This window comes from Camellia sinensis, chromosome 4, assembly GCF_055761805.1.
Source record: "Camellia sinensis isolate YWXY chromosome 4, ASM5576180v1, whole genome shotgun sequence".
Classification (NCBI taxonomy): domain Eukaryota; kingdom Viridiplantae; phylum Streptophyta; class Magnoliopsida; order Ericales; family Theaceae; genus Camellia; species Camellia sinensis.
Window position 1 is genome coordinate 217,465,972 of NC_138964.1, and position 12,207 is coordinate 217,478,178.

General features: G+C 42.6%; 2 protein-coding genes across 2 annotated transcripts; both read right to left on the reverse strand.

Annotated features, from left to right (window-relative positions):
- Positions 1-1,887: 1,887 nt before the first annotated feature.
- LOC114309534 (uncharacterized) lies at positions 1,888-2,718 on the reverse strand. The gene has a single exon (XM_082924113.1). It carries the CDS (start codon positions 2,716-2,718, stop codon positions 1,888-1,890), a length of 831 nt encoding a protein of 276 aa, XP_082780239.1.
- An 816-nt stretch (positions 2,719-3,534) lies between these two features.
- On the reverse strand, positions 3,535-4,828 carry LOC145824450 (uncharacterized). Its single transcript, XM_082924114.1, has 3 exons — positions 4,344-4,828; positions 3,841-4,259; positions 3,535-3,626 (listed from the first exon to the last, which is right to left on the reverse strand). The coding sequence occupies exons 1-3, from the start codon at positions 4,826-4,828 to the stop codon at positions 3,535-3,537; spliced, it is 996 nt and encodes a 331-aa protein (XP_082780240.1).
- Positions 4,829-12,207: the final 7,379 nt, after the last annotated feature.

The window sequence follows — 12,207 nt, forward strand, 5'->3', positions numbered from 1 at the left end:
ATGGTCTGGGGACAACTTTGCCATCTAAATCTTCCAGATGATACGCCCATTTGCCAGCGAGGCCAGTCACCTTGTATGGTCTTTCCCAATTTGCACTGAGCTTTCCTTCGCCAGGGACCACCGTGTTGCCCAGCACATTTCTTAAGACCCAGTCCCCGATCTTGAATAACCTGGGGTGCACCGCCTTGTTGTATTTCTTGGAGAGTTCCTGTTGATAAGCCGCTATATGGATCAGTGCCCGCTCCCTCTTTTCCTTGGCAAGGTCTAGCTCCAATGCGACAGCTTCGTTGTTCAGATCTGGCTGGAAACTCTCAGACTGGATGGTTGGCATGCCAATTTCCAGCGGGATGACGGCCTCCATGCCATAGGCCAAAGCGAACGGTGTTTCTCCGGTCGAACGCCTTAGCGTAGTACAGTACGCCCAGAGTACATTAGGGAGTTCTTCGGTCCACTTCCCCTTGGCCTTCTCAAGCCGCTTCTTCAGCCCGTCCAAGATGGTCCTGTTTGAGGCCTCTGCTTGACCATTTGACTGAGGATAGGCCGGCGTTGAATTGTAGAACTCGATCTTCAACTCTTCGCAAAATCCGCGAAAGAGTTTCCCATCGAATTGAGTGCCGTTATTCGAGATGAGGGCCTTGGGTATACCGAAGCGAGTGATAACATTTTGCCAGACAAACTTCTTCACATCCTTTTCCTTTATGGTCGCCAATGGCTCGGCCTCAACCCACTTTGTTAAGTAGTCAGTGGCGGCGATGAAGAATTTGCGATTGCCCAGGGCTGCTGGGAGTGGCCCCACTATATCCAATCCCAAAGTGCGAACGACCAAAGACTTGTAAGGAGGAGCAATTCTCTCGCTGGCTGGTGGATCTGGTGAGTAAATTTCTGACACTTTTCATATCGGCGAACGTATTTCTGCGTGTCTGCTTACATGCACGGCCACCAATAACCTTGGAAAATTGCTCGGTAAGCCAAAGACCTGTCCCTAGTATGGCTGCCACAGATGCCTTCATGGATCTCATAGAGGAAGGCTTTCATCTTGGCGGGGTGGACACACTTCAGATACGGCCCGGTAAAAGACTTCTTATACAAGGCTCTGGATGGGGAGAGCCAAAACCGCTCTGACTTGGCTCGAATCTTGTTAGCCGTCTTCTTGTCTTCTGGTAGGACTCTATCTTTTAGGAAGACGATGATGGGGTCCATCCAGGAAGGACCCAAGTCTGTACAGAGTACCTCGGTCACTTCTGGTTCCTCAATGCTTGGCTGAGGTAAAAATTCTATCATCAAGGGGTTAGGAAAAGCTGTCTGAGTAGAAGTAAGTCCGGCCAATTCATCAGCCGCGTTGTTTTCTTCGCGATTGATTTGTTCCATCCTTATTGCGGCGAACTTCTTGATCTCTGCGCGTACCAGCGCCTGATACTTGGCCATTCTTTCGTCCCTTGCCTCATACTTCCCTAAGACCTGATTGACCACTAGCTTGGAATCGCTAAATACCATAAGGGCTGACGCCTTCATTCTCAATACGCTTCTTAGTCCGGCAAGGAGGGCTTCATACTCCGCTTCGTTGTTGGATGTTGGGAAGCCGAACGTAATTGCCTGCTCGATAATCAGCCCATCCGGTGAAGTCAGTACGATACCCAGCCCGGCCCCATGTCTGTTGGATGCCCCATCGACGAAAAGCTTCTATATCTCGCCAATAAACAGCTTCCAGCAATCAGCGGGGTTCTGGGAGCTCCTCAATTCCAAGTCTCTGATCGGTTCATTCTGGTCTCTTTCCTTGCCTTGGTTGAGTCCGTCTTCCAAGAAGTCACCCGGCTCCTCTAGTTCGGTCGCTCTTCGCCCTTCTCCCACTTGTGAGCCAACACTTGTCTCTATTGCCAGAACCATGGGCTACGTTAAATCCGCACCAGCCAAATCAGCCGAGCAAACTGGATGCGTTCCAGGAGCAAATTCCGTCACAAAGTCTGCAAAAGCTTGAGCCTTGATTGCGGTGCGCGGGCGGAACTTGATATCATACTGCCTCAATTCCACGGCCCATTTCAAAATTCTCCCGGTGAAGTCTGTCTTTTCAAAAAGCACCTTAAGTGAAAACTCGGTTAACACAACTATTGTATGGGCATGAAAATAGTGCGCCAGCTTTCTTGATTCCATCATCAGGGCCAGCGCTAATTTTTCCAGTGGAAGATATCTCGTCTCGGCCGGGAGCATAGTCTTGCTTACATAGAAGATGGGCAAGTGCTGGATGCCTTCAGCGCGGACTAGGATGGCACTCACAGCATGTTGAGAGACTGCCAAGTAGAGATACAACTCTTCGCCCGGTCGAGGTGTGAGTAAGATAAGGGCTGAGGAAAGGTGTATTTTTAAGTCTGCCAATGCACGGTCACATTCGTCATCCCAGAAGAACTTGGCCTTCAAAGTTTTAAAGAAGGGCCTGCAACGATCTGAAGACCGACTGATAAATCTATTCAGCGCGGCTGCCATCTCGGCAAGATGTTGCACGTCCTTTATGGAGTTTGGGCGCTCCAGCTCTTGTATAGCCTTGATCTGTGATGGGTCGGCTTCAATCCCTCGGTTTGTGACCAGAAAACCCAGAAACTTCCCGGTGCCGACTCCGAAGGCGCACTTGGAGGCATTCAAACGAAGTTTGTGGTGCTTAAGTATGGCAAACATTTCTGCTAGGTCGGCGAGGTGTTGAGACTTTTCTTTACTCTTTACCACCATATCATCGATGTAGGCCTCCATTGTTCGGCCCAAAAGAGGAGCGAACATCTTTGTCACCATCCTCTGAAAAGTTGCCCTGGCGTTCTTCAGTCCGAACGGCGTGACTTTATAACAATACAGGCCTCTAGGAGTAGTGAACGACGTGATCTCTCGGTCCGGTTTATACATGGCTATCTAGTGGTAGCCGCGATACGCATCCAGGAAGCTAAACCTCTGATGGCTAGCGGTCAAGTCCACCAGCTGGTCAATTCGAGGGAGGGGAAAGCTATCCTTTGGACATGCACGGTTGACCGTCTTGTAGTCAACGCAGACTCGCCATTTGCCATTCTTTTTCGGGACCACCACCGTGTTGGATATCTATCAAGGGTATTGCACTTCTTCTATCGCTCCTGCTTCCAACAAATTTTTGACCTCCTTTGCCACTACCTCGGCATGGTGCAGAGCCAAGCGGCAAGTCCTCTGAATGACCAGCCGCGCATTAGGGAGGACATTCAATTGGTGGCAAATAAAGCTAGGGTCGACGCCAGGCATGTCATAAGGCGTCCACGCAAAAGCCTCCAAATTGGAGACCAAGAAGTTGACATAATCTAACCGCTTGGCGCTAGACAAAGATAATCCCAAGAGGAAGAACTTAGTTGGGTCGTTCTCGTCGATGCGCATTTCCACCAAATCCTCGATCGATTTTTCCTCGGCCTTTCTTCCTACGTCTTCAAGGACCTCCTTTCCCTCGGGTCCCTCAATCATTTGGACAAACCCTTTGGCTGTTCGGCTGCCATTTACCGCAACGAAGCATTGTTTTGCCATCACCTGGTCTCCTTAAACCTCTTCGATCTGCCCGGTGGGCACTAGAAAAGCGCATAACTTGATAGAAGGTTGACGCAACTGCTTGCATGGCGTGTAACCAGCCCCTGCCCAAAATTAAGTTGTAAGTGGATGGAACCTTGAGCACTCAGAATTCCACTTGCTTTACGACCAAACCCGCTTCGACCGGCAAAATGATCTTTCCGATCGGCCATTCTGCCTGAGAGTTGAAGCCAACCAAAGGGGACGTCGCAGGGGCCAAGTCCTTGTCCTCCAACTTCATTTGTTTGAACGCATCATAATACATAATTTCGACCGAACTCCCCTGGTCGATCAAGATTCTCTTGATGTCAAAGTCTTTGATGCGAAGAGTTACTACTAGGGCATCATTGTGGGGCATCTGGATCCTTTCCAAATCCTTGCTTGAGAAAGCAAGGATGTCTTTCTCCTCGGTCTTTCCCTTTTTCACAGCGGGCTGGACGGAGAGCACTTCCCTCATGTGCTCGGCTTTCTTAATCATCCCTTTAAGCTCGTAGACCCTTGCTGGTTCAATGATGCCATGGATGACGTTGATTACACCTTGCGGCATCGCGTCCAGGGCGGCTAGGCCGTTTGGTTGGGTTTGTCCCTGCGGGGCGGCTTTCATATCCCCATCTATGTATTGGTCAAGATGCCCGCCGCCACTAGCTCCTCCAGATGTTGTTTGAGCGGCAAGCAGTCCTCTATTCGGTGCCCCTGTTCTTCATGGAAGGTGCAGCGATATTTTGAATTGAAGCCTCTCTGTGCACTTCCCAACTTGGCCGGCCAGCGGACAAAAGGCTCACCTCTCGCTCAAAATGCGGTAGATAGGGATTTTAAAGACCGTGGTGATTCCAGTCCGCGCCTTCAATTTTCTCTTGGCATCCTCCGCTGCATCACGGGGAGCGTCAACTCGGTCGTTTCTGCGGCCTTTGTTTCTGTCATCGCGGTTTGGGCCACGACGTTGATCTTTTGACCGGTCGCTTGGGCGGTTATCCTCCTGCCCGACCGAGTGAACTTTCCCTGCCACCCTTCTGTCCGTCGCGACCGGATTAGCCTTCTCGGTCGCGGAGGCAGCATCATCCTCCACACGAATGTGCTCATTGATTCGTTGCATCAAGGACTCCATGGTTGTGGGTTGGTGCATCGTGAGCGAATCTCGTAACCTATGTCCGACAGGGAGACACCGTTTGTACTGAGTGATACCCAGATTGGTAGGGCAGTCGAGGATCTCGTTGTAAGTTTCCCAGTACTTCGCGTTGTATGCCTTCAATGATCCTCCTAACTCCATCTTGACGCCCAGAAGATGATCGACCTCCTTCGGCGTTCGAGTGTTGGTTTTGAATCTGGTGACGAAGGCTTCCGCTAGTTGCTGCCACCCCTCGATACTCCCCTCCGGAAGCCTTTCGAACCACTTCAAGCCCAGTTTTCCCAAGCTTGCTGGGAATATGAGGCACATCAAGGCATCATTGCGTCGGTGGCCAGCCATTACTTGCCGGTAATGACTCACGTGCATGTACGGATCTGTCTTGCTGTCGTACAAGGTGAACTTAGGCTAGTGGAATCCGGCAGGGAGTGGTGTACTCTCGATTTCCGGAGACAAAGGCGTGGTTGTAAGTCTCGCCAGCTCTTTGTCCACTGGCGCATGGGCCATCACTCTGGGCACTAGCATCGCCACTTCTTCGCTACAATGAACTGGGGCGCTCAATCTCTGCAACGCCGGCACTCTCTGAGCCTCTCGACGGCGCGCCCTCTCTTCCAATACATCCCTCAGGTCTCTGGAACGGGTGGAGAAAGAGTATCGCGACGTCGGCGACGGGCGTGAGGGGCGGTATGTGCTGTCTCGAGCAAGGGATCTGCCCTCTCTTTGGTCGGAATCTCCAACTCCATAGTTCCTGGTGATGGCGAGAGAGTGAGTCTTCTCCTGGCTGCGACTGCTAGAACGGGGGGACGGGGTGCGCTCACTGAGGTTGCCCTCTCTAGCAACACCCTTCCCCTTAATCTGACGTTTCAGCATCTCCATCTTCGCCGCCATCTTGCGAATGAGGGCATCTTGGTCTTTGAGTTTGTGCCCCAGGCGCTGCGCACGGGACTCCTCCCGCCGCCGACGGCCCTCTGGACTCTTCGAGCGATCAGTGCTCCTTCCGCGTTTGTCTCGCGCACCTCGCGAAGAAGTTTCTAGGCCCGCCATGGCTGGAACATTCGGAGGGCCTTCTCTCCGTCGGACAGACTCTGGTGTGACGCCATCGACGACGGACAGTGGAGTTTCGTCGTTGTTGGCCATGGAGATGGTCGAAGAAGCTTGAAAAACAAGGTTTGAGTATCAAAGAGCTTCCCACAGACGGCGCCAATTGTACGGGGGAGAAAATATCCTCTGCTTTCCGTACTCCTTGGACTCCAAGCTTCACGTGACGGCGTCTAACCTGGCAACACAAAGAACGGTGAGCTGCCCGGCGGTGGTGTGCCGGATAGGCCCTCCGACGATCAAGTCTGATCACTTGAGAAAGAAGAAGGCTGTTAGAGAGAGAGAGAGTGCGTTTCAGATGGCGCAAGTTGCTTACTTCTAACGTTCATCTTCCCTTCCTTTTTCTAGGCTGGCCATGCAGCCTCAAAATTGTGCGCGCACTACCTCTGCTGTCCTTCCCTGGACAGGTGGCAGTGCTCGCCTCCCACCACCTTACGCGTGTAAAGGCCAAATCCTCCATCCAATACATGCAAAACTGCCAAACGGTACAACGCGTGCCTGGAGCATATTTCTTCTCCCTCACGCCATTGGCCCAAGTGGCACACCTGACCGGCATACCAAAACCGACCTATTCCTTGGAGAAAATCACAACCACAGAGAACATGACCGAGCTTCCGAGCTATCCGGTCGGGCGCACGCCGACCACCCTCCTGGTCCAAACTCTTCGGGTTAACTGAAGGTGAAGCGTGCTGGTCCTCTTCTCAGCCTAGACTCATTCCGGATTGTCATTTGCTCGGTTGTGCTGTGCTAACGCGCACCCATCGCCGAACGTCTAGTAGTCACAGCTCGGCTAGGCTTTAGACCATGCCTGGTCGGCCAACATACCTCGGCCGTGTACGACAGGCCGGAGGGCTGCGCCAATTGAGAAGATAGCTCGGCACCGTGAGGTTTGCCCCACCCGCGTTACCGTAGCTCGGCCGTACTGTCCGGCGCAAATCTCCCCTCTCAATTTACTTATTTTTTGGGTAATACCTAAATGGGGCAATATGCACAAAATTGGATGTGGGTATGGGTTCAGGTTAGGTTGAGCTGGTCTCTAGACTACCCGATTAGGCTAAAGTATCAACCTTGTTTATATTTGTAGGTTTTGATTATTTATTGTAATATAAAGTTGTTAATCAAATCAATATGATACCGATGTATTTCAATTGGATGTGTCATGTGTGAAGTGAAGTCTCGCCAAAAAAAAAAAAAAAAAAAAAAATGCCAGTAGTCCGCCGGTAGCCAGTAGAGGATGAAGAAGGTGAAAATAGCATTGCAAAAGTTTTTTTGTTTTTTTTGGTACCCTTTATTTTGTTTTTGTTTTTGTTTCTTTTAGTCCTAAATGATGTCGCTTGATTGTGCCTTTTAAAAAACATTTTCACCTTTTGTAATAGTTCTGTTTTACAGATATTCGCACGAGTGTAAAATTTTCTCCAATCTAGTGAAAGAAAGACGAAAAGACATGACATTACTTGCATATGGGCGACTCATTTGTTGTCCATATATATGCAATGTTTAAGAAAATTACAATAAAATGAAATCATACATGCACAAGTAACAGTAAAAAAAAAAAAAGAAAAGAAAAGAAAAATGAATAATATCCCTGATCTTGCCATGTTTGGGCGAACTCAAATCTACTACATCATAGATTTCATTGGAATATAACTAGTTGAACTATGTGCCTACATCCCATCTTAAAAAAAAAAAAAAAAAAAAAACCTATATGCTTACATAACCTATTTAATTGCACCATCAAAATGTGGTTCTTAATTAAATTTCTTTTTTCCTTCAAATAATTCGTCAATTGGCTAGTAGTTACGGTGATATCATGCTATCATTGACAGATGGTATTATCATCTAATAAATATATTATATTCCATTATACATATGTGATAATTATTTAATTAGCATTTATATTTAAATTATAAAGTTTATCATCTCAAGTATTATATTAGCTGATAATATGATACATCAATGATAATGTGATAAGATCATAAAATTAAATTTTTACTTCATACTTAGATCAATATATATATACAAAAATTATAGCAGGGTACCACTTCACACTCCATCCTCGTCCCTCTAAAATATAAATCTTATATGATATTCTTATCTTGTACGAAGAATCAATAAATATGTATTGATGACAAAACTAGAATGAGGGAACTTATAAATCAAAAAGGAAAATATTTGACTCTTAAAAAGTATTCATAATTATACATATAATAATGTCATGAAATATGTGTCAATTTTTAATTCAGTCCCGTTTTGTAGCTCGAATTTTATTTGGCTCGAGTGGCTCGATTGCCCAAAACGACGTCGTTTTGGGCATTTTTTTTTTTTCCTTTTCTCTCTGCAGATGAAGAAGAAGAAAAAGAAGAAGAAGGAGGAGGAGGAGGAGGAGGAGGAGCTGAGAGCATATCAACATCATCATTAATAACATATCATTATCATCAACAACAACAACAAGCAGAACAGAGAGAGAGATATAGATCTATACACATCATCATCAACAGAGAGAGAGAGAGAGAGATAGATCTATACACACACAGAACACAAAGAGAGAGAGATCTATACACAGAGAGAGAGAGAGAGAGAGAGAGAGAGAGAGAGATCTATACATACGCACACACACAGAAAGACATACACAGATCTATGTATCTGTGTATACACAGATCTGTTGATGATGGCGCGGTGATGGCCCCGGTGATGGTTCCTCTCTCTCACCTCTTATCTCTTCCTCTTCTTTTCTTCTCCTTATCTCTTCCTCTTTTCTCCTTCTCTCTCTCTCTCTTCTGTCTCTCTGTATTCGAAAAGCAAGAAAAAGAAGAAAAAAAGAAAAAGAAAAAGAAAAAAAATCCAAAATGACGTCGTTTTGAGTTTTGAGCCACCAAATTTCGAGCTACCAAAGATTATTCTTTTTAATTTGTTGTACATTTAATGATGGGGCCTAACTTTTATACCATATTATTTAAATATAAATGTGTGTATCTTTAATATTATTCAATTTAAAAGAAAGACATTTGAGGTTAGGCCTCCAATTCAAATTCAAACCCCATACATGTGTGGGAATAATTAAGTCTCTTTTGGAAAATAAAAAAAATATATGTATTAAGCCTTATTCTGTGGGCAACGTATCAACCCAAATGGTTAATCTCCCTGTTTATATGGGCTTTTATACCTTCTTCGTTTTATTTATTTATTGTTTTGGTAATTTGGGAAAAAAAAATAAAAAGCTAAAAAAAAAAAAATTATTGAAAAAGATGTGAGAGGATGGTTTTTAACTTCTAGTTTGGATTTACCTTTAAGAGGATGATTTTCTTTGGTCTATAATTAGAATTGAATAGTGTTGTTTGAGTTTGTGAGAGTTTATCATAGGTGTTGTTTTAATAATTTGAATATTTCATTATATTGAGTATTTTGTGTATTTTATTCATATAAAAAATTAAATTAATTTAGTAATTATAACTTATTCAATTTATCACGTTTGTTATTAAAAAAAAAAATAACTATTGTGTTTTAAAAAAATAAATTATATATTTTTTGACAAATATAATAAATTAAATATATTATTATCAAATTGATTTAATTATTTTTATAAATAAAATACATAAAATATTTAATAAAATAAACATTCAAATTATTAAAACGGAACTAAGTAGATTTTATTAGCCCAAACAAGGAGTTTTTTTTTTTTTAATATTCTAAAAAACAAAACAATTTAGAGAATTGATTCACTTTTTAAGCTATTTAGGAAGTTAACCTGTTTTTTGAAATTGCATTTTGAAAATACGATTTTAAAATTGAAATTGCATTTTTAACATGCAATTTCATCTTGAAATCTCATGTTGAAAATGTAATTTTAAAAAGTGAAGTCCATGTCATCATAAATTGTATTTTTAACATGTGATTTCAAAGTAAAATTATATGTTGAAAATACAATTTCAATTTAAAATTGTATTTTTAAAATGTGATTTTAAAAAATAAGTTAGTTTCCCAAACAGTTTAAAAAATGAATTAATTCTCTAAATTATTTTTTAAAATAAAATATTTAAAAAAAAAACTCCCCAAACAAGGGTATCTACCTTATTATTTTTAATAGTAAAATAATTTTTTAATCAACCGCGTTGCATACCCCCAGTGGGGGTCGCGCCCCCAATGACGTGGCGCGTCCCTTACAAAAAAAAAAAAAAACAACAATAATTTTTTTTTTTGGACTAATACGGGGCCGACACCTCGCTGGGGTCGACCCCTAGTGGGGTAGGAAGCATTAATCTTTTTTAATATATACTTCCTATTTGACACGCGCTACAAGGAGGGTGGAGTTAGCACTTTTGTCCACACACCACAAACAATTTTCAATTGTGAAAAAGATTGAACTCTATGGTCCATGGATGCCAAATAATTCTCTGAATCTGAAAAGAAAGAAAGGAAAATAAGAAGAGACAGGCACGAAAAACATTGAGTACTTACATCTCTTTCTTTTCTCCCTTTCAACGCCACCGCCAAACAGCAATCATCATGTCCTCTCTTTCACCACGATCATCACCACCGCCACCATCGCCATCTTACCTTCTTCTTCAGACCCATCATTGTTTCCACAACCCTAAAGCACTCTCATCATCATTACCACCACCTACTAATCCAAAAAACAAAAAAAAACTAGATAAAGATCATCGTCTTCAGAAATATTATGGACATGGACCTGTGTTTGGTGTTGCAGAAGAAACAAGAGAAGAAGAAGAGAGTACTCATCATCATCATCATTATCATCAACCTTTCAAGTGAAAAAGGCCTTCTTTTTCATTAAACTGACTTGGGTTTTTGGGGAATCAAGCTTCCTGGTCCGATCGTTTTGCTAGATCAAGCAAAATTTAATTACTTTTGGTTTGCCTATCTGGTTTTTTCCCTTTATTTTCCATGGCTTTGCTGTTAGGTCATCAACCAAGACAAACAAGTTCATATTATGGTATGTTAATTTGTATTGTACTCTGACCCTTCTCTCTCTCTCTCTCTCTCTCTCTCTCTCTCTCTCTCTGTTGCTTTGTACTTCTTGTTGGTGCTTGTGTTGTATTGGTGCAAACTAAAATGGATCTTTGTTTCTGTGTAGTTTTACTGCATGATCAACAGATCTATCATGATTCATGAACTTTGTTATGTTCTTGGTTTGTAGGGTTTGCCTTTTTCTAAGCTGTTATTATATTCTAGATCTCTCCTTGTTTAATTCTTGATGATAAAGGAGTTTCAATTTATTGATTTTGAATGTGAATCTAAGCTTATTGGACATGCTTACGTGAAGCGAAATCTTACATCGATTATATAAAAGTAAGCCTATGATTTTTTTTTTTTTTGATCAGCAAGTAAGCCTATGATTTTAATAACTAGTTTCGAAGTTGAGTTTTACCAAAGATTTTGGTTGAATAGAATAGGATGAAGATGATTGTCAAGAGCAGTCACCAGGACATAATTACATGTAAACATCATGTCTGTATTGATATGTCCCCCGACACTGCTATCATATATATCATATCTGTAGTTGTAGTTGTGCAGGCATAAACATTAGTATTGCATGAATAAGCACAAGAACACAAACTGATTGATGAAATATCCACATGCGTACTTCTACGTTCACTACTTAATCAGTATTTGCATACTTGTAAATGTAAATTGTAAACATATGTGTGAAAATTTATTTTATATGCTAAAATTTGTGACTACACACAGTGTTTGATGATTTTGCCATAGAGAGAGAGAGAGAGAGAGAGAGAGAGTGAGCTTGAGAGAAAGAGATGCGTTCTCTTCTTGTGTTCATTTTCTTATTTTTCAAAAAAATATGTGAATATAGAGCTGAGTTTGCAGCTTATAATTTCTCTCTGAGTGTGTTTTGGACTACCATAAGTAGTTTTAAGAGTCTCCTCCCTGGTATTTACTTGTTAATGATTTTAAATGATGATTAAATTTATTTTTCCTTTTAAGTTCAAAACTCACTTCATGGCAAAGGAACAATGATGAAAAGTTAAATGAATTTCAATTTTCTTAACAAAATAGAGAGAACAAAAGAAAAAATTGAGGAAAATGCAAATATGGATCATTGGAAAGCTGTGCCTTTTGATTTTACCGCAGTCGGATTCCAAGATTCATCCTTTGGGTTTACGAGTGTTTTTCTTGATTCCTACTTTCAGTTATTTATTTTATTTTTGTGATTTCTAGAGTTTTTATTCTATCTTGAATTTGGAAAGTTGCATGGTTTGCATTCCTCAATTTAAATACATTTTGGTACAACTTTTATTACCTAGGTGATGGTCCCTTCTCAAATCGTAAGTGTTTCATTTAAAGTCAATATTTACGAACCCAACATTAAATCCAACAGAAATATTAAATAGTACTCAAGTACCAGATGACATAATTTATCTATACTTTTGATCAATGAAAATTATTGAGCG